We start from the raw sequence: 23,647 nt of genomic DNA on the forward strand, positions 1-23,647 counted from the left end.
AATACATTGTGCATGGATATGTAGTACATTCACAGACTTCCACTCACACTATTAAGTGTGAGTGGAAGTCATTTCACTTCAGTCTTTGGGTATGAAAATGAATAATGAACGGTTGTTTCTCTCTTTCCTATGAATGGCAGGTCAGATTTTCCAGCTCAGACGAGCCAGAATAATTTGTTAGGCATAAATAGTGTGCAATAATTCTGTGGTAGAATTTTTATGTATGTAATGACTAAGTCTATTGCAGTGTTCCTGTTGAACAAGTTAATTAGAAAAAACATGAAGTGCTGAACTCAAACACAACCATTCTTCTTTTCACACCCAATGTGTGGTCAAAAAGGAACAGTCATAGAGATGTCTCAAGTCAACACATGCCAGCACGCACGCATGCACGCATGCACGCACGCACGCACGCACGCACGCACGCACGCACGCACGCACGCACGCACGCACGCACGCACGCACGCACACACACACACACACACACACACACACACACACACACACACACACACACACATCTATAGCCTCACCTCCTTTGGTCTTGGTCCCATCCCAAAGGCAACCATCACTCCCTTTTCAAAACAAAACAAGACCACAAAAATAAGGAAAGAATCCTGGGGTCTTGGAAGTCTCTAGCTTCATTTTTGGTTCCTTTTCTCTCTAATTTCCCTCCTTCTCTGGCCTTGCCTTTTCTGTGTCTCCAGGCCTGTGAGTAGCCATCCCGCAGTTGCCCGGGTAACCTGACTCGCCTCTACGGAACACAATACCCAGAGTGCTTCTTGCTCCTTTCAAAGATACAATGGAGCCCACGCTATTGGGTGACATGTTTTCTTTGAGCCGTGCTGGCCAAAGCCTCGGTTGTTGAATTGACACGCAACTGGGGAGCCCATTTTAATGTGTTTAATAAGGTAAATAAGGCCTTCAGCGACTGAAGAGACTCAGTAGACCACACAAATAATGAACTTGCCATACATACGTAATGTTAAGTTAGATGTGGCCTATTACTACAACAGAACCAGGGATCAACGGTCATTTAGACGTTTTAATTCACAGAATAGCCACCAAATCAGAATTAGCATGCTGTGTCAAAATTACAACTGTGAGCACATCTGATCAGGAACGTTTTGCAAAAAGGCAATACCACCAACCATGATCTATTTCTGAGGCCTTGCACGTACCATTGCTGTTAAGGCATTCTGTCTGTATACTGGCTGGTGCCCATGTCTAACAGTACAAAAGCCACTTCAGGTCATCTCAGGTCTCAGACATCTAATTGGTTGAATGGTTAACAGTTTACAAAAGGTACAGAGGTAAAAGGATAACAAGAAAAGCCCTGATGGCCTCATTGGCCTGTTTCCATCGTGGTCCTGTGTATTCAATTCATCAAGACGTATAAAGACATACAATACAGTACTATACAAGAAATCATGCATACTAAAACAGTGGGGGGTACATTTTTTGACAAGCTAGAAGACTTGTCTTGGAGGTCCAGTTGTAAATTGCAGACACGCCAGACAGGTGCTCTTTTATGGCGGTTTTGAGGGAGGGTATAGGTACATGGGCACTAGTCTGTTGAGAATCTTCAAAACAAGGACCATTGCTGTACTCTGTCCTAGTCTACCCTGAGCCATCCCGCCCTATAATGAGCAGGGATTAGGTGAGTCCAAGGTGTGAGGTCTAGTGAGCGGTTTGAGAGGTTAAAGGACAGGTGTGCTTTTTCCTCAATACAGTCGTGTCTACATTGTGGCAGAAGATTAGCATGACCACAGGGTCCTAGGTTAAATCCCGGGTACTGCATGCCAGCATATGAGAAGCAGGGCTAACTAACTAAGATTTGTGCTGCAGCATGCAGCAATCTCCCCATTGGTCTAGCTAGCACAAAAGCAGAAAAGGAGATAGAAACCCATCCATCTTCAACAGCTTATCCGTAGTCGGGTTGTGGGGGAAACAGCTCCACCAGAGAGCTCCAGACTTCCCTCTCCAGAGCAATGACCTCCCTAGGAGGCATCCTAGATGCCGAACCACCTAAGCTGGCTCCTTTCCAGGTGAAGAAGCAGCGACTTTATGCCGCTTATATTCGCAACCTTATTCTTTCGGTCATGACCCACACTTCATTACCATAGGTGAGAGTTGGAACGAAGATTTTGCTCGGTAGACAGAGAGCTTTGCCTTCTGGCTCTCTTTGCAGTGCGGTACAGCGACTGCAATACGGCCCCTGCTGCTCTGTTTCTCCGGCTGATCTCCTTCTCCGTCCTCCCCTCACTCATGAACAAGACCCTGAGATACTTAAACTCCTTCACCTGGGGTAATGTCTACTTGGACTGCACAATCCATCGGTTTCCTGCTGAGAACCATGGCCTCAGATTTGGAGATGCTACTCCTCATTCCAGCCGCCGTACACTCGACTGCAAACCGGTCCAATGAGAGTTGAAGGTCTTGGACCGATGGTGCCTTAAGGACCACATCATCTGTAGAAAGCAGTGAAGCAACCCTTAGCTCACCGAGCCATATCTCCGCCACGACTTTGCCTCGAGATCCTGTTCATGTAAATCACAAACAGGATAGGTGACAATGCGCAGCCATGGAGGAGGCCAACCCCCACCTGGAAACGAATCCGACTTACTCCCGAGCACGCAGCTCTCGCTTTGGGTGTACAGAGATTGGATGGCCCTCAACAAGGTCCCCCTCACCCCATACTCCTGCAGTACCTCCCACAGAACCTCCCGGGGGACCCGCTCATATGCCAAATCCACAAAACACAGACCGGATATGCAATTATGCATATACTCCCACGGTCCCACCTCCTTATATAACCCCCTTCTTTGTTCCCCAACCTGTACATATTTTTGTTATTTTTTACCTTTTATGGTGATTTGAAATTTGTTGTGGGGGTTGGAACAAGGGATGACAAGAAATATTGCTGATGAGTTCATGATGTTGCTGAATTCATGATGTTTATTGTTTATTGTTGAATGAGTAGCCTGGAGTTACTGTATAAATAATACAGCTATGCTGCAGAGAAGTGTAGCCTAACATATTTGACATCACATGGTACAGCTCCTTTGCATAAATGTCCCTTAGGAGCTCTGTAGATAAATATAGGCTACTCAAATATTGGTTATAAGTCTATGTAAACCGTATTAGGACTAATATAACTGCATGGTTTGAAGCAGGACGTCATCAGTTCTGCTTTGATCTGACAACATGACCAACCATCACTCCTGTGTGTCATCATCGGTAAGTAGACTCTTCAAAGCTTATTCATATGTCATGCTGGACAACATTTGATCCCCCCATTGTCTCCGCCGGGCTGGTGTTTTCAGTGTGAGTGAGTGAGTGAGTGAGCGAGAGAACGAGAGAGAGAGAGAGAGAGAGAAAGAAAACACCCACAAAAAACTAAACTAAATTGAAAAAGACGTAAGAAACAAAATAAACAACAAAGAAATCACTATAGAATACAAGACGCAGCAGAGTCAGCACACAGTGAATCAAAGCACAGACCACAGAACTGTCACAACAGAGACCACAGAACTGTCACAACAAATTAAGTAAATTGAATCCCACCACTTCTATTTCATGTATTTATTGTAACAAACATCAATCAATGAAATACAAAAGCCGATAGCTGTGAACAATTTAGGCTAAGTATTAGGACATTATGACTTAAAAGTTAAAACATTAAAATTAAGGACAGTATTGTATGTAATTGTTTTTATCTTCCATCACAGTTTTTATAGTCCTTTAACCAACATTAGCCAAGAATAGCCAATCTACAAGCACACAACATGCCATCGACTGAAAACGTGATCCAAGTACTTTACTAAGTCTATAGTGTTTAGGTTATTAAGTGTTGTTCTACATTTTAGCCTTCAAAACATGCTGCAAAGTCTCAAGACAAACAACCATGGTGGGGTTTGAACTGACAATGTTGGGAACTTGGGGAATCTAAACACTGAGAAAATATTCTCAGAGATGGAATATTATGTGGCCGGGTGGGGTGAGTAGTGTGGGCGTGTCTCTGGTGTGAACTAAAACTTCAGTGGCACCAGAGGAGAATATTCTCAGAGATGGATTCGAATTGCAATTATTGGGTCAAAAAAGGTGCAATGATAGTCAATTCATAGATTGATTGCCAAATTAATTATTGCCTATGCCAAGTGTTTTTCATGGTGTTTTTCATTAAATGAAAAATCTAAATTTTGGTAGTGTTATGGACCTTCGTCTAGGGTGAAGGGACATGACACAATTTGAGAGGAGACAGGGTGAAAAGAACAATTTATTTGTAGCTGCTCTTTTCTTTCAATTGCAGAGAATTTGTACAATTCTGGTTCACAATTCTTCCATTTTTTAACTTCAGAGTGCAGGTGCTGTTCTAACCAAACTAATCTAACTAGAAATCAAAAGTTTACCCCTACCTAAAGGCCCTAACAGAATGTTAAACAAAATTACAATTCTAAATCCCTAACTACCCTAACTAACCAAAATTACAATAAGTTAACAATAGAAAAGACCTGGCACCCCTACATGGTGGAGGTAGGAACCAGGCTTCTTATTTAACAAGGATAAATAATAGTTTACAGACTCACAGGCAACTTAAAGATTACTTCAAACAAAACTGGGCTAAACAAAGCAAATCATAACTTACGGCATAACGAACCAGAAACAAAACAAACAAAATAATAAGAGAGGACAAGAGGGATCGATTCTCTGCTGCTGAATGCTGTCGTCCCCTCCAGAGCAAAAGTTCAACTGAGCCTTTATACAGAGACAGGAAGAGTGCCCAGCCAACAGGAAACTGGTGTTGTCAGGGAGAACCAATAAGGAACAGAGGGGGCAGGTCCAATCAGGGACCTGTCACTCAGAGCAATGTCTGTCAATTCACTTGAGTACTGTAGTAAAAGAAAGACAACTTGTCACATGCCATAAAACATAATAACAAATACCAAACTTATAATTATTATCCTAATTTAATAGCCACCATAAATAATACTTATACTTAAACAAATAACAAATAATCAAAAGGACCGTGGTCCGTAACAGTAGGCAGACATAAATGTTTACCACATGAGTGTGACCGTCAGTAAACATTTTTGATTTAGGTTAAATGGCCTCTTTGCACCACTCAGAGATGGGCAAATGCTTTTTTGCCTTTTATCATTTGTATTTGGTTGGGACGGAACATTTTAAGGTTATTTTATTCATTTTTTAAACTTCAAGGCCTGTCACCGTCTTATCTTTCCGGACTATTACAGCCCTATATCCGAATCAGACCCCTGAGGTCTGCTGACAGGCAGTTGCTATAGTTTCACAAAACCAGGCTAAAATGTAAGCTTTTGTAGCAGCTTTTGCTGCTGCTGTCTCCAGGCTCTGGAACAACCTACCCCTTCTAATTAGATCAGCGTAGTCAACTTCTTCACCCTTGCCTTTCAGCAGACATGTGAGCATGTTTGCTTATGATAATTTATTTTGTTGCATTCATGTGTTAACAGTAATGTAAAATCAGTATAATTATATTATCTCTGGGGTCATTTGATCAAGATGTAGCACTCAGATTTGCTGCCACTCAAATGCTGCTTTCCAATGTTTGCAGGACCTGGGTAGGCAACCCGGTCTGGCGGAGACCTGTGCTCCAATGATATTTATATTTATTAAAGCATCAGGGACCAAACAACACATTGCCAATATCTTGTAAATGCTCTCTTTTTAGAATCCAAGGCACAGGTGAATATGAACTAGGTAGCTTATGTTTTGGTCTGCAGTGTATCAATCTGGAAACCCATTTGGTTAAAAGGGAATAATAAATTGTTGTTTTTAACAAAATATACCAAATATAAATTTCTCCTGCTGTTAGCAGAATCTAGAGATTATCAGTGGATTGACTCTAAATAAGGTCAAGTTCTCCTGGATGCCAGGAGAGGGCGCCCTAAGTCCACTTAAATGACGTACAAGGATAAATACATTGACCGACTGACTGACTGACTGACTGACTGATGGATCCCGCTAGGGAAATTCTGATGTCAGAGCAGCACTGTCTGCAAGCAATAGATATGAAACACAGGATAGGTAAAGGTTAAGAGTAGAGATACATTTAAGATTCAAGAATACAAAATAAGAACAAAAATACAAAATAAATAAAAAGTTGATAGCCTACATTCTGGTCTGGCCATCTACATTAGGGTCACTGGCCTAATTTATGAGCTGTAAGTAAATACCCCTATGGTAAATACTGTGTGTGTGTGTGTGTGTGTGTGTGTGTGTGTGTGTGTGTGTGTCAACGCTATTATGTCCTGCTACGTGCATAAGCGGAAGGATTTGATAAGGATAAATCCCTATAAGCTATAACCTAAGGCTTACTGGCTCACCGTACCATCTGTCTCTTTCTTTCTCTGCCTCGTGCATGCGCGCACGCACACTATCCATCTGTACTGTATCCAATTCAGGAGTTAAAATGTCTCCTGATTCTATGCCCATTACACGCCACCAATGTACTCCCTCCCTGAACATGATGTGATGTTGTCCCAGTGGGCAGTGGAACACGGTGGCCTACTGGCCTCATGTGACATGACAGTCAGCAGTCTTCAATGGCTGCTGGGTCAGTACCAGCAACAGCCCCAAGCTCACAGCAGCCTGCTCTCCTGTTCAAATAGCCTACTGGGTGCATGGTGTTATTTGATTCTGGGTCAAATGAACTCATACTGTTGTATATCATCCCTATGCCATTTGGGGAAACTATCCAAACCACCAGCCAAATTGTTGGCTGTGACTGATACACTTACTCAGCCATTTTTACAGGTAATTATAAGCATCATTTCATGGTTCTTTCCAAATTTTAAAAAAAAAACTCCGGCTGAAGAACCACTCTGGAACCCGTTATATTGTTAAATAGGAAATAAGATTTACCCATATAAATAAAAGGGTACCCAAGTACCCTTTGTTCAAACACAGATTTCCTAAATATATTTAAACTTATTTAATATTCATGAGTATTCCAAATGATAATTAACATAGGTAATGGGGATAACATAGGTGGTTGGGTATTGGGGCGAGATATCCACGCTTTGGGGGCGAGCTACGACTTGGGGCGAGCCGTCTTCACTTTTCGAAATTCCGGGGCGAGCCGTCTTCACTTTTCGCGGGGGCGAGTTGGCAATGTTACCTTGTTCTTCACATATGAGTTTCCAGCATTAATGATCTGTTGCTCTGTCTTTAACAGTGGCTGTGTAACCCACAAACCACAGTGGTTTGCACTTTGCAGAGAAAAACATTTGTGTCCTTTCTCAATTCCAAAGAGGGAAAAAAACAGAGTTGATTTCTCGAGAGGTATAGGCTACACGTACACATTTGCTTTTAAACACCACCAACTCTAGACAGATCAATCAGGGAAACACAAAATAAAGACATGAAAAACCTCAGCAGAATTCAAGAGGAGCCCATGGAAAACACAGGAAGGAAAAACAACCTTTTAGCCCAAGTCTTACTGAGAGGCAATTATTGTCCCATATTATTGAATTATCAGTAATAACTGTCATGTGTTCTGGCGGGTGCTTTGAGAAGTGGACAAAGCAGGGTGTTGTTGCCTTTGGTTGGGTACTTCCTGACCTTGTCAGTGCCTGCCATTACCTGGACAGCGTTGCTAGTAAACAAGGCAAATTTCACATGTAACCAAAGCAAAGTCTTCAGAGAAAGCCTAAGGTTAGATGTCATTTCATGTCAAGCTGCAGGTCGTGGTGAGAATACATGATCTGTATCCTATTCTTTACCAATAATAATGCTGCCATAATGTATGTAGGCCTACAGCTCACAAAGTGCTTTACATACAATAAAAATCAACAAAAACACAAACTGTACAATAGAAAACAGCAGACAGAATTACACACAAAGAAGATAAAAATCAAGGACATTCCGCAAATGCTTGTTTAAACAGAAGTGGGTTTTTTTTCTCCCAATGCCCACAGAAGCTGCAGTGCTTAGAACCTGTGGAAGGGCATTCCAGAGTATGAGAGCTACAGAAAGGCTTTGGTTATTTATTTGGTACGAGTGATGACTACTACTAGACAACCTGGGCGACTTAACTTTTCTTATAGGGTCCTGCTCAGCAGGTCAGTTGGATATGCCGGTGCTTTACCATGCTCTATATGTGAGCACCACCAGCCCCCAGGACCTTGAACCCAACCCTGAAAACAACAGGAGGCAAGGAATGATGTGGCACGTGACCTTTGGCTGGACCTGGTTTGACTTTGTGTATGTGCGTGCGACGCGTGCGTGTGTGTGAGTGAGAGAGAGTGACACAGTCTAGACAATTGTGGACAAACTATATAACATTATACAACAGCAGATGAGTTTGAAATAAAGTGCAAACTGTGTGTACTGATAGGATAATGTGTTTTTTCTTTTAGGTGCAGTGACAAAGTTTTGAAGCTGAAAGGAGGCCATTTCCATTTCCAAGGATGTTGTGTAAGCATAAGTTGGTGTAACTGTGACTATGTGTGTGCTATATATTGCTAAATACCTCGGATGATTTTAGCATCTGTGACCTGAACTATCTTGTCTGTTTCAGTGTTCCACCATGGATCCTCCCAGAGGCTCACTGCGCATGCGCGAGCGAACTGGATATGAATGCTGCTGCTCCACACGTCTCCAAGACATCTCATATCCAGGTAGGAGTGTCTCTTCTTATCTTCACAGGTATTCTTTCGTGTCTTTTAATATGTTGTCTTTCGACTTTTTAAGGAAAACAAAAACCCGTTGGCCCTGTCTTTCGTTTGGTCTAATATGTACATTGGCTTGCAGCAAATCAACTCCACACAAGAGCAAACTCGGCGAAAGCCCTGGGACCAAATTTCATTTGGGGTTGGCATGTTTATGTTAGCTAGCAGAGATAGAGATTGTAACGTTGCTGCGTTGAAACAGATGTGGTGTTATTTGATATGTGCATTAATGTATGTGTGTCGCGCAATGTGCATGTAACGTAGCTCTGCTGGTGTGGACTGTACTTGCTGTTCAATGCGCTGAAAAGGTTTCTTGCCTGGCTAGCTAGCTTGCTAACTACAGGTATGAATGAAAAGGGTGAATTAGCTTAGTTTGTGTGGTAAATCCTTAACTGAGACACGGTGTTTTATATAGAATGTTCGGAACTTGCCAGTTTTCACAGTTTGGTTCCGCGAATAGCCGAAAGATGCTTATTACAGTGATGCTTCCATTTTACCAAGCTATCCATTTAAGAAGAACAACATGTATAAAAATTCAAAAGCTGAACGATTACTTTTAAATGTCAGTGTACACGCCATTGCTGCAGTGGTGTGACTGTGAAGTGTGAACTACTTGATAAACATTGACAGCTGTACACTGCAGATTCTCGTTTGTACTGTCTATGCAATAGCTGTGCTGGGATCAGTTCTTACTGCTGCACTGGCTCTGTGGCTCAGTTCCCAACCGAGCTTGTGTTAGTTAAAACCTCCAAGCTTTACAGTAATTAACCGGTGACGTAGTCCATGACCTGCGGTGGCACTGGCAATAAGATTCACGCCCCTATTCCTAATCGGCACAACAAGAGAAAAGTAATTTAACTGAATTTCTGAACGACGCATTTCTTTAACTTTCAGTTAACTAATTCTTGTTGTTGCATCATGTTAACATCTGGCCAAGTATGATGACATCGGACCAGTGCATATCTTATTAAAACTATGATGGCAGTCCCAACTGGTTTTGGCCAAAAACAAAGTTGGTGCATTAAAAGGTTGTGCACATTTCCCCTTGGTATTCAACAGTAGATGTGCAATGTGCATGTCTAATTCAGAAGCATAACACTCTTTGGTGCAGTGCAGCTCACCAGGTGGACTTTAGAAGAACACTGGCCCCATGCAGTTCATCCTACTCCAATATGATGCTAGTGTCTGTCACATCACATGACCCTAGCCATTAACCTTTTGTTGATGCTGACTTTGCTGTTCTAATATTTGATGAGACCTCACTGACTTGACTTGGTGTTGCTTAACTTCCATTCATGCATAAGTTTGAAGGTGGGTTTTCGTGTCATCCTCAAGATGCCTTGACATTTTTTTGTATTTGCTATGCCATACAATCATACATGGTATAGGTAGGTAGTCTACACTGGAATACGACAGATGACACGAGGGCTTTGCTTTGTGAACGTTTTTCAAGTCCATTTTAGGCCTAGCACAATTCTTACTTAATTCAGTGTGCTTTCCATTAAAAGAGTAAAAGAAAACATTCTGAACAAAACATACATACAACATATACTAAGTACTATTAACCCCCTTGCCCCATCTTAACACTGCATGTAACGCCCGGAATTCAAACTCGGGTGTCCCGCATGAAAGTCCAATATCCTAACCACTAGACCAAAGGGATATCCCTATATGGACCCATTGGACCGGGGGAGATAATAGACTTTTGAGGCCATCAGGCAGAGGCTCTGAGCCACCCTGCTACACACACGACACAAAATGTTGGATGTTGAGCCAGGCAGATGGATTCTGAGACACTTTTATTGCATGAGCTGAGCTCAAGTATATGAAACACAGGCCAATGTGTAGTTCTCTGGAAAGAGAAACTAGACCATATTATTTATATGTTTATTTATTTGATATGGACATAACACTTTGCAATTGCTCATTGCACAGTTGTACAAATTGTAGATGCATCGTTTACAGTGTGTTAGCACATGTGCTAATTTTCACCACTTGTCCACAGGAGACTTTTCAAAAAAATACAGTGACACTAATAGTTTAAAAAACCCAATCAAATAAAAAAATTTGACATTCTAATAATATATATACACATCCGTTTATGTCATAGTCACAATATGTACTCGTAAAACATATCATACAGTGCCAGGTCAGCATGGAGGGGCATCTTGATTGAGTTTTACAATGTAGTGATTGTTAAAGAATATCGTAAGGCCAAAGATGAATCACAGCCTTACGTCAATGTTTGTCACAAGACAGCTCCTTCATAATCGAGCATAATGGCACTCTCAAGGAAACATATAGGCCAGGGTGGCTACTGGGCACCTGCCTAGTTATTGCATAAACCCGAGTTCCAAATCCAACTCCCTTCCCTCTGACTTTGATTTCCTTCCTCTCTATGTACTACTATCTAATACAACAACAACAACAGGAAAACTTAGAATAATAATCTTGACAAGTTATGATCAGTATCAAAAGATCAGGTTATCAGCAATGTTTGGAGATTGGACCTATTGTATCTTTTGGAGATTTTTGGATTATCTGCGATTCTGCATTCAGATTTGGTTCAGTTTAGTAACATCCAGAGTCAGATACTTTTGCCATGTATTGTCTTTGCTTTCATCCAGAATTGTCCGGACGGACAGTAGGTGCAGTGGCCAATCTGACCATAATCACTAACATAGGCTTGCCTATAAACCCTGTAAGTTATATTTCTGCATCAAAGGTCGTCTTCTGCAGTTTTCTTTCTTATCACGTGGCATGACTAGGAAACCTCACACAGTTCTGTTCTATTTAGGCTATGCATCAGTGATTTTGCTAGCATTTCTAATCTCTAGATGTGTGACATACAAAATGTCCATGTCTCCAATTTGCTTTCTACGGTGAACCCAGATCCTGACATACCTCCTTGTATGAACTGAAACCCAGTGGCAGAACAGATCTGGTTAAACATGCCTGCAAATTGTATGTCTTGGTCTTCTATTTAGATAAAATGGATACAGATTACCAAGTCGGCCAATTAAATAGGAACCGAGAAGCTAGGACGACTCTTAACAAGAAGTTGACCTTCCTTTTTCTCAGAGTCTGAAATACAGATAATTCCACCATAATTGTCTAACCTTTTTCAGAATAATATATTCTCATTAATTCTCTTTTATCTGCATTTCAGGGGCCACATCATGGGCAGCTAAAGGATCATTAGAACTAGTCCGTTGTGTGGAGGACGGAAGACTTGGTATACACCAGTCCCTTGACCCACTGTGGTCACTGTGGCCTTGGCCATAGCTTCAGGTTCTGGTACAATGGCTGAGGAAGACTATGGCAGCTTTGTGGACTGGGATCAGATGGGGGAGATGGCTAAAAGCAGCGGCCCCACCAATGTGGACTGTAAGGACCTGAAGGAGTTCAAGCAGATGGCTCGGCAGGGCTACTGGTCCAAGAACCACAAACTGCGTGCACAGGTCCTTCAGCAGCTCATCAAAGCCATTCCCTGTCGCACAGTAACCCCAGATGCAGCTGTCTACCGGGACCTCATGGGAAGTGCAGCCACCAAGAAGCCCTCCTCAGCCATGCCGCTGCCTGACTTTGTGGATGGGAGCCCCGTCCCACATTACTGCCTGAAGTCTGAGGCCGTAGCATCCGTTCACCGGGTCATCTCCTGTGTGGCGGGACAGTTTCCGGACATTTCCTACTGCCCGTCGCTGCCTGCTATCACGGCGTTGCTCCTGCACTTCAGTGCAGACGAGGCACAGTGTTTTGAGCATGTCAGCCGCATGCTCTCCTGCAACGAGCAAAGCAGACGACTACTGGATCAGACCTATCTGGCCTATGAGTCCAGTTGCATGACCTTCGGTGACCTGGCCAACAAGTATTGCCAGGCAGGTCACAAGCTGATCGTGGCCACAGCACAGGATGTGATGGAGGTCTATGTAGACTGGCAGCGCTGGGTGCTGGGGGACCTTCCCTTCAGCCATGTTGCCAGAGTCCTTGACGTCTACCTGGTGGAAGGTTACAAGGTCCTCTTCCGGGTGGCCCTGGCCCTCCTCAAGTTCTACCGCAAGCACAAGGTGGGTGCTCAGGCGAGCCAGGCAGGCCAACAGGAAAAGCAGGACACGGGGGGAGTGAGGAAAGACATTCAGGCCTTCATTAAAGGCATCGCATCCACTGTCACCCCGGAGAAGTTACTCGAGAAGGCCTTCTCTATCCGCCTGTTTAGCCGCAAGGAGATCACCCTTCTGCAGAACGCCAATGAAAAGGCCCTGCAGCAGAAGGGCATCACTGTCAAACAGAAGCGGTATGGTGTACTTTTGTATGCACTACACTGGGAGGATTGTTATGTTCTTTGTTTGTATGCATGTCTTTCAGGCTCATCTATTCTTTGTCAAGTAAGATTGAATCCCACATTCTTGAACTTCTTTCAGAAATGGTAGTTGATGCCACAAACGTGACAATTATCCAAACTTAATTTGCATATGATCATTGAATGTGTACACTACACACCACGGTGAATGAGTTTGCAGTATATTCTGTTCTGGCAAAGCAAGGGATCTGGTCTCTCCGTAGTCATGTTTGAGAATAGAATGCGTTCATATGCATCACACACCTTGTGTGTCTCAGCTGGGTTAAATCATTTGCACAGGATGATGTCAGTTGACGGGGTCATACACATTGTAAACCTGCATGGGCCTACGTGACTCATGCTAGTCACGTAGGCTGAATATGGTATTCTCCATGACGAGATGTACTGATGTAACGGTACTGGCCAATATCTACTGGCTGTCCAAGTCGTTTTCCCCTGCTTTCAAAATCTGGCCTAAGTCATGGTGTTGTCCTCCTCGACCTTCCTTAACAGATTTGTTGAAACAACCGTGGCATCTCCCACGCTCTGTAAATGCTGCTGACTCCTATCTCAGACCCATTACCCAATGCTGTGCTTTGCTGTCTTAAGGCAGGATGGCTTCTAACTGCACTTTGGCAAATGATCTGGATGTGTACAAAAAGGCAGCTTAGCCTTTTACTACCCTACCTGTACAGTTTGTTTGTAGTGACATGACAATATCCGCTGCAAAGCCTAACCAATAAACCAATAAAGACATTTCTGACATTTCTTTGAGACTATTTTAAACTAGTTTTGTACTTTCTGTACAAATAAATTACTACATGTAAATAACATTCTGTATCTGGAACAGGAATAAAGGAATTTGGTTTAGGCCATTATGACACTTAAAGTAACTGTTAATGCTAGCATAAATAAAGAGAGAGACTGTCAAATCCAATTGGAGGTGGTATGCTAGGAATGAGAGTTATGCCTTAGAATTGCACAGAAACGGTTACTATAAGCAGGTCTTTCGGTTAGTAGCAAGCAATTTCAATTGGTAAATTGGTCAGGGAGTCCAGTCTTTTTACAGTATGGCTTCAGGGCCCAGCCATATAGAACAATGTTGGTCTGTAATGTATGCATGTCCCCACTCCCCACGAAGGTAGTGTATGTCTCCATAAAATGAACCAATCACAGTGTACTACGCACATAGACACAGAAATACTTCGGTCTTTCCTATCTTATCTCTCTTTAAGGGGGAGACAGTGCATCACAGCCTCGATACTTATATAGCCCTACCACTCCAAGCTTTCATTCCATGTGTCACATCATATATGTTATATTAATATCTATATAAAACTCTTGTGAAATTGCTGATGCTTGAACCCGGCACACTGCTCTGCATGGTGAATTCGTCCTACAGTCTCTTGAAGCAGATCTATCACGTAAATGTCAACATCTTCATAAATATACAATTTAAAGTTGGCAAAGGGCGTTAGTGAGGGACCTGACCAACTATTATTGATGCTGCATTCACATGGAATCAGGCAAGCGGTAGACGGCAAACCGGAAGTCATTTTAGTGGACGGGAGCAGGACGGTAAACGGAACAGGACGGCAGTCGGAAACGGCGACGGTAACGGCAGACAGCATCAATGTTAAAATATTTAATCTTTTTACCGTTATGTGCCGTCCAGCAGGTTTTTCTGTCTACCCCTTGCCTGATTCCATGTGAATGCAGCCCTTGCCTGATTCCATGTGAATGCAGCATTAGTCAGTTTGTTGATGCAGTCAAAGCAGTCTGCCATTGAAATGAGGGACTTATTGTTCCCTGAAGGCTTGTGTAAAAATGTAGTGTAAAGTTGTGCATCTGGTGACTTGCATGGTGACTTACATTACACGTATACCTACAAAGTGCAGAGAAGCAACGGCGTTATTATACTTTGTCTTGTTGTTAGATAATGCTTTCTGGCACGCAGTGGTTTAATTTGTACATCCTTTTGTCTCACCATTCTGTTTGTCTTTTCTCTGGGTTTCCCGCCTTTTTCCATCCACTGTCTCATCTTCTCTCCTACACATCATGCACATCCCACCACTTCCTGTTCGTTGGTTCTTTTACAGTAATAGGTGGGTTTTATTGCATTCCATTTTATTCTATTCCATCTGAACCTCTATTCTTTTAAACTATTTTTTCCCCCTCATTTGTGAATGAATGCTCATCAAGTCTAAAGTTCCTTGCACTAATGTCTGCTTTAGTCATGCCCTGGCCTAGACTGTGTATACTATGTAGAAGTCGAATAGACAGTTCATCAGCAATCATAATATCCTTCAATATCTCAGCCACACATGTGCTTTGCTTTTAACTGGTCAAAAGACAACATCACTAACACTGATCTTCCCTTTCTCCACCTTTTCTGGGGGTCTCCAGGGGGAATGTACAGCTGGCGCTGAATCCCGACACCTTCTCATCAGAGATAGTCAGCGCCAAGGAGATGCACGACATCTGGTCGTGGATCCCTGAACGATTCGCCCTCTGCCAACCCCAGCTCCTCTTTACCACCTCAACTCACGGCTGCAGCATTAACAGGTACACCACCCTGCTATGCTCACATTAGTACTGTTGGCATTATCCAAGGGTTAAGATTGTGGATTTGGAACCAGAAATTGCCTGTTTAAATCCCTGGACTTAGAGGTGAACTCTGTGTTCATTCCATGTGTCACAACATATATGTTATATTAATATCTATATAAACTCTTCAGTTTGTGAAGGAGATGATTGTCTCCACTCTTTCAACTGCCAGTGGTGCAGCTGCTGCAGTGCTCAGCTTTGTGTGTATGTCTGTCTGAGCAAGGAATGACAGACATCATCATTGTGATAAAGCACATAAGTGATTATTATTTTTTACTAGTGGCACATCCATAGATTTTAATATACGAGTGTGAATTGAAGCGTGTTACAAGACAAGTTGTTTTTATTTTTCAAAAAAATAATCTCACAAGCCACACATTTTCCATTATGATTGGCTTGAGTGGTATGTTTATTAATGTCCCAGGTTATAATTCTGATCATAATCACACACGCCACTATTGTTCCATTATGATTGACTCTAGTTAAGACTTTATTGGTACAAACCAAATGACGATTAGGAAAATGTTTATCAATGAAAACTGAGGCTCTCAAATAGGCCAACTGCCTACTCATAGGACCAAACGTCCACTGTCTCTGTCACTTTATTTCAACACTTTATTTACTTCAAGTAAAGGACAATTTATATAATTTGTTTGCATCCTAAAGAGCCTCGGTTTTCATCTTTCAGTGTGCAAGCCCTTTCTTTCTGTTCATGGACTTTCATGCTGGCCTCTCGCATCTGTTTTCAGCCCTATAGTAAGCCTTAAGTTTAGAGCGCAAACATCTATACTTCTTTATCAATGAAAAACAGACTGTAGGATAAACTACCAACAAGTGTTGTTAATATTTACCCACTTTATTGGTTCACTGTGCGTTTGTGCTCAGAAAATGGACTAATCCAAAGTGCACAATTGCCCATAAAGTGAGGCATTTTTAGAAACTGATGATCCTCGGTTCAGTCTTAAATCATCTTGTGTTATGGTTTTTCTTATTTCTCCAGGTTCTACTCCCATTGTGAAGGCTATGAACCCACCCTTCTCCTAATCCGGACGACCGATGGTGATGTAAGCACTATACACATGCTGTCTTATACCTCTTTTAACATTCTACATAAATATTCAGCCATTCATCTGTGTTTATATATTCAATTGAACATTATATGTGGACTGGCCGGATTAAGACTTTATAGACACTAGGCTCAAGAAAACCTTACTTTTCTGGATATATTTTGTTGACCACAACAAGGCCCCAGCATTTCATCACCCTGCTTGCCTTGTGCACTGCTGCGTTCGTCATGTTTCTCGCTCTCTCTCTCACACACACACACACACACACACACACACACAGTCACACACACGCACGCACGTGTGTGTGTGTATAGGATCAAAAAGACCATCACCGTTTGTAAGAAATAATAATGGCCAGTGTTTTCCAGACTCCAGTTTATCCTGATATAAAGTCTCTTCTGTTTTTCCTGGATGTTTATCAAGGTGTGCGGCGCTTTCCTCTCCACGGACTGGGAGGAGCGGAAGAGGGGAGGCAACAAACTCAGCTTCTTTGGCACCGGGGAGTGCTTCGTCTTCAGAGTTGGTCCATTCATAATTCCTAATACTACCTTATTTGACTGAATAACATTGTGATCTGCTGACTGTAATGTTTGTTCTTTGAAAGCTAGTTTGTGGTTAAAACTATGAACTCCCTAAGATATACTTTATTAGAGTCCTTTCTTTTTTCACATTAGTAACAAGTGGCAGAATATCATCACCAGGGGGCGCCATTTACTTGCTGGTGACAGTGAGACGGGACTGTATCATATGGCTCTCATGGCTCATATCCACTTTCTGCTCCCCAAGGAGAAGCCATGTTTACGGGGCAAGAGTCACAAGACCTTCGTCATATTCATGTCTTTCTCGGCAACAAACAACCACATATCAAGTTTCTTGGTTTTGGCAGGTGGTGCTACATTAAGAAGTAACATCCATTGTTGCACCTGGGCTAGAAATGTCACACAGACTGGGGCCTCTGATGCCTTCTGAATGAATTATTAAACTGCCTATCTATGTTGATGTACAGCTCTGTGAGCTTTCGACACACACACACACACACACACACACACAAATCTGCACAGCCAGCCACACACACAGATATACACAGATCAGAAACTCCAGTAACCTGACCTAATAGTATCTGATTAGGGCCTCATCCGACACCAGATGATACAGCGACTGAGAGCAGCCTCTGACAGCTATCAGATAAACATAGGCGAGGGGAGTGATATGGAGAACTTGGCCATATGGGCGGGAAGACGAAGCTCTCTCTCTCTCTCTCTCTATATATATATATATATATATATATATATAAAAACTTTAGAAACAGCCTCAGTCCTAAATGGGTTTTAATCATGTTATACCTCATACATTAGTAAAAGGTTTTAACATATGTTTGTCCATTTAAGAATCAGGATCAGGTTGTCTTTTTAGATGTGTTGGTATCTGTAATGTAATTAAATCTAGTTAAATCTACTTCTAGTGACCCAGTGTTATCAAACGATCATGTTATTGAGAAACTCCTGACAGCATTTGACACAGTTTTGTTTCTTTGTGTAGTTGAAGCCAGAGATAGAGCGATATGAGTGGGTGGTGATTCGTCACCCCGAGCTGGCTTCATCCACCAAGGATCAAGGCCTGGAAGACACAGCGCCCTCAGAGGGCCAAGATCCAGGTACCAATAATCTGCTACAGAGTGAGAGGCCTGCCGGAGACGTGTCCCCCTTCCTCTCTGCCCGTCATATCAAACTCAACTCCAGGAACACTTCCATGTTCATGGCTGGCAACTTTGACTCAATCATAGTGGGTGAGTGGGCAACTGCAAGTTTTCCCCCCTTCTCTGTGGAGATACTGTGCCCGTTGTGTTATCGTCTATATGAGTCATCTCAGGTCATTGTGATAAGGAAGCTTGGGTTGTGTATACAGTATAAATGCATCACTTGTATGGATGGCAGTGTATATTTTACAGCAGCATTATGCAGTAAACACTAACAGACCAAACTCACTGTGACAAAGTCCAATGAGATGGCCATTCACTTCACTGTCAGACTGTCACTTAAATAGAGCAGACAAATGAACCGTATCCACTCCACTGTAGTGTCTAGTTGCTAAGATATTAAAGATATACTGTCATCATCAGTCAATAACCTATAATTATCTATTGTTATCTTTGTAGCTATTGTCCTACAGCCCTATTTGCCAACTGCTATGTACAATTACAGTACCAGCACTAATGTTGTTCTCTGTCTGACCAGGAGGGGGAGGCGATGGTAATGCTCTCTACATTGATGCTGAGCTGAACCATGGACGCACAGCCAGCTGCTCCACCTTTGACAACCCGCCCCTGTGTGCAGAGAACTTCATAGTCGGTCTTCTGGAAGTATGGGGCTTCCAGGATACCATGGCCCCATAATGGGACAAGTAAATGTTGCTGCACAAATTAATGAAGAGTTGAGAAGAACCATTTCAGTACATCATTTATTCTGACCCCCCCCCCCCCAAAAAAAAAGAAAGAAAAAGTAATAATATAAATGATGGATAATTATTATGGACTTAAATGGTTCTTCATCTCAACTCTTCAGATTCATTAAATGCATACAAGCATGCAATACTTAACATTTGCACACACAATATACATTAAATATGGAAACACTTAAGGTTGTACTCGTACACAGTACAGCACCATATGAAACGTCCATCTACTGCGTAAAACGAAACCGAAGACACAACAGGGATATGCAAACAAAACAATTTCCATCCAGCAAATTCATGTTGAAAACATAATTGTTAAAGTTTAATATTTTATTTATTGATGCACTTATTATAATTTGAATATATCTTCGTGGTTTTTCTTTTGTATTAAAGATTTATAATTGTGGTATATGTATTCATATTTTTGTTAATCCTCTTTGTAAGGGTAATTAATGTACTTCATGTTTAACTATTCAGGTTTTTCTCTAGTTACAGCCTACACATGATATTCAGCTACTGAACTATTCGTAATATCCATAATAATTTGTGCTCAGCTTCCCATTGGAAACCTTTGAAATTCCTGATTCTTGTTCAAATGTGTAGATTGGTTTAGCGAAAGTCGCCAAAACTGTAGCTAGCTTCTACTATCTTTGTTGGTGGGGGGTGTACTAATAACAGAATGCATTGTGTCTGATGCTGTTTTCATCAACTAGATATGTTCATGTGATGTCTCATCAACATGTGGGGTCATGTTGATGAACTGACGTTTGTATTGGTTAAATAATGTGAAGTGTATGGTGAAGCTTGATTTTCAAATACAGTCGATACAGGTTTGTGTGAGGGCTCATGTAAAATTTGCTGAAGACCAGTCATGTTTATCCTCCCTCTTACACACTTGTACATACAGTATTTGGGACACCCATCTGATGAGTTGAATCTGAATTGGACTTTATGATGGCGTTGCTCGCCAAAAATAGCTTACCATATTTCCATTTAATATGACAAAACAGTGTAAAAAGTATAATTGGTATGAAGTAGGACTTATTGTGGTGCTTTTTTGACGGTATATATATATGGAAGTATTAATGTTGAATGTAAATGGAGCCATTGTAAAACAAGTCTCACCAGCTAAACTGTTCTGCTACTGCACTCTAAGAATCTTTTAGTGTTTATGTGAATATTTGGTCATGATTGGATGAATAAGTTGTGGGATATTTTTTTATTTACAACCAATAGTGAAGTTAAATGCAGTGTGATCATCTTCTCTTCGATCTATCCGTCCCTCAGTCATGTGACTATCAAGTGAAGTCTAACATTGTAATGTTGACTACAGCCTCTGTGGGTTATGCAACATCTAAATAGCTGTGTACATGTGTATGTTTCAGGTTCTGTTCCAGTGAAAAGTTATTACATGTGAAAGTACAATAATACACTTATGGCAAATGACTCCTTGTTATGTTTTCATTTGTATTTCTTTGCCTGTGCTGGCTGTTCAATTTTGTACTACATTTATGCTTGAAGGGGAAGGTGGCAATTCTATGGACTCTGTCACAGAAATGTGTCAGATGCCTTTTGCAATCACATGACCTATACTGCACGTATAGTACATGCCCCTACAGTAGATGTTTTTTCCCTTTTACTTTGCTACTACAGATTTTGTCCAAACCTCACACAAATCAGTACACATTATCTATGGAGTCATGTGATCAAGATGCATGAGTCCCATTTCAAGGATCCCTTTCCAATTGGCTATGACTGCCTTACAAAGTTTGTGGCCACTGGGTAGGCAACCAGGCTTGGCAGAGCAATATGCTCTGAGGAGTACATTTTTATAATTCGCCATTGAGTTGACTTCACTGCATTACTATTATAAATGTATATTTTATATACAAACAATTTTAACACCCTCTGGAAAGTTTTCAAAATGTGGAGTCATGTTGACCTGAGGATGGTGTGGAGATGAGTTGTCCTCCACACCATCCTGAGGAAGTTGTAAAGATTAGGAGTATCTCTAGGGCACGTCTTACTGTACTCTACAAGTTGATCAGGGTGCCTGTTCATTGGGTGTGGAAGTAGGGAGGATTAGTGTGTATTAGTTATGTCCTCCCAGTGAAACTCCCTCTATCAGAGGAGACACATTTGGGGAGAAAATTGTCTAGTCTAGAGTATTCATATCAGATACTGAATATGGTTAATCTCATGTATTGTACAGCACTGTATCATCAAATGGGGATAAAGCAGTAGTTGGATAATTATAGAATTAAAAACTAAATCTTAAAGGACAACTTTAGTTTTTTCCCACAAAGGTTCATGTTTTTTCATTTGCCGCTTTCTTTAGTTTTAGCGATTTTAGCTATTTTTGACGGGGGAAGTTGAATATGGGGCTATGTATTTTTTATTATTATTATTTACTGTAGTCCTAGTACTAGACCCCATAAAATTACATCTGGCCACAAAAGATCACAGGATCTATTGAATGTGAAAGGTGAGGTGACAAATGGACAGACACTATATGGCATCCCCCTAGTACCCCCCTTTACATTCAGTAGATCCTGTGATATTTTGTGGCTAGATGTAATTTCCTTGGGTCTAGTAGGACTATCATAAATAATAAAGAAATCGCCAAAAATAGCTACAATCGCTAAAACGAAAGAAAGCAGAAAATGAAAAGATATTAACACTCATCTTTTACTTTCTCTAATAACCTAAAACATGAATCTTGGTTGGAAAAAAAACAAAGTTATCCTTTAAAACCACAATGTGTGCCAATAATTAATTCAGAATAAAAGAAAATCTATAGTTCAAGGGAATATGGAAGACTTGTCAGTTTTTACTAATACGTTAGTCATTGGAAAAACAGCTTCTTCATTGGAGGCACAATTGTGTATTTTTGTTTGTATGTCTTGTGGAAGTGGGTGACTCTGAAGTGCATGACTGGGATATTTTTGGCCAGCAGTTTTAGCTTCCACAACTAGATGGATTATATTAAGTGCTGACAGGTACCAGAAGAAGAGACCATATCACTCCTTCACTGGCCTCTCTACACTGGCTCCCTGTCAAACACAGAATAGAGTTAAAAATTCTTCTTCTTACCTACAAAGCTCTCAATGGTCAGGCACCACAATATCTCAAAGATCTCATTGATCCTTACAAACCAAATAGAACACCAGTGCGTCTACAGTATGCAAAAATGCTTACTGTTCCAAAAATATCAAAAGTTACAATAGGAGGCAGGGCGTTTAGGTCCCAGGCACCTCAGCTGTGGAACCTTCTCCCGGCTTCGGTCCGTGGGGCTGACACGCTCTGCACATTCAAGACTAGGTTGAAAACCTTTCTCTACGACAAAGCCTATAGCTAGAGTTGTCTCCAAGTCTGGCTGGATACCATGGTCGTACATTGTTGTGTGGGTCTGTCTCCCAGCAGTACTTGTAATATACACTATATAGGCTCCAGTAAGGCCTGCCACTAATCCAACATCCGGGGAATCTCTCCCCGGAGTCTCTTTTCGTCCTCCCCGTCGCAGTTCTGTGGACCTCTAATACTAACCCCCAACTGACTGAATGAGCGTGACCGTGGATCAGGCCTCTTCATGGAGCCCACCAGAAGTGTGACCTGGACCCGGCCTCACAGAGCTCGACCAGATGTGGACCAGATGTGGACCAGACCCCTCCACGGAGCCCACCTGTCTATTTCTGTCTATTTCTCTCTGTCTATCTCTCTCTCTCTCCCTCTACCCCCCCCCCCCCCCCCCCCGACACGGTCGAGGCAGATGGCCGCCCACCCCAGAGTCTGGTTCTGCCTGACGTTCTTTTCTCCTCTCCTAAAAGGGGAGTTTTTCGTTGCCACTGTCGCAAATTCGCAATATTGCTTGCTCTGGGTGGATCTTTGTTGGTTGTAAATGGAACACATTCATTATATTCGGATTGAGATTGCAGTTGCATTTCTGTATAAATAAAATGTTATTGCAGTCTATTTGCAGGGGTGTGGTGGTGCAGCAAAATGTGTTGGAGTGATGTACAGAGGAGAAGACAGAAAAGTGGTGGTGTAAGTCCTTCTCTTAAGTGGCACTGACTTCCCTTTTCTTGCCAAAGCAGTGCTGTCCATTCAGGATTCTCACACGTGTGCATGCCTATATTTAGATCCTTCTGGGTGTTGGTCAGGCCAGAGCCTTAGGTCAGGCGCAACTGAAAACTATGTTTTCCAGCCACAACAATGTAAAATTATTATAACCTTCCCCCACCGGCACCCCCCTTCTGAACATCAACAGGAGATTAACAGATAGTTTTGGCTCAGATTTATTAGGGTTATTATATGGGATGCTTGCTTTCAAAGAATATGTCATGCTCTTCACGCTCCTGATGACATCAAAGTACGGTATGTCTTCGTTTTGAAATTGAATTATGGCATCTGCAGTGTACGTGCGTCCTTGAATATAAGTGTTGGCAGTCCATCCCATCCAATATTAAAAGTAT

At 41.9% G+C, this 23,647-nt stretch overlaps 1 protein-coding gene across 2 annotated transcripts; it reads left to right on the plus strand.

The window, feature by feature from the left end:
* Positions 1–8,399: 8,399 nt before the first annotated feature.
* tbc1d24 (TBC1 domain family, member 24) lies at positions 8,400–20,621 on the plus strand. 2 transcript variants are annotated; one of them, XM_083788084.1, is made up of 8 exons: positions 8,400–8,457; positions 8,561–8,660; positions 11,881–13,005; positions 15,457–15,615; positions 16,658–16,721; positions 17,148–17,243; positions 18,264–18,510; positions 18,959–20,621. In XM_083788084.1, exons 3-8 carry the CDS (start codon positions 12,014–12,016, stop codon positions 19,114–19,116), a joined length of 1,716 nt encoding a protein of 571 aa, XP_083644210.1. In that variant the 5' UTR covers positions 8,400–8,457; positions 8,561–8,660; positions 11,881–12,013; the 3' UTR covers positions 19,117–20,621. The 2 variants fall into 2 exon arrangements, with proteins under 2 accessions (XP_083644210.1, XP_083644211.1); XM_083788085.1 differs by lacking the exon at positions 8,400–8,457 and having other exon boundaries at positions 8,658–8,688.
* Positions 20,622–23,647: the final 3,026 nt, after the last annotated feature.

Source organism: Protomyctophum parallelum (assembly GCF_964188405.1).
Source record: "Protomyctophum parallelum genome assembly, chromosome: 17".
In the NCBI taxonomy this organism is placed as follows: Eukaryota; Metazoa; Chordata; class Actinopteri; order Myctophiformes; family Myctophidae; genus Protomyctophum; species Protomyctophum parallelum.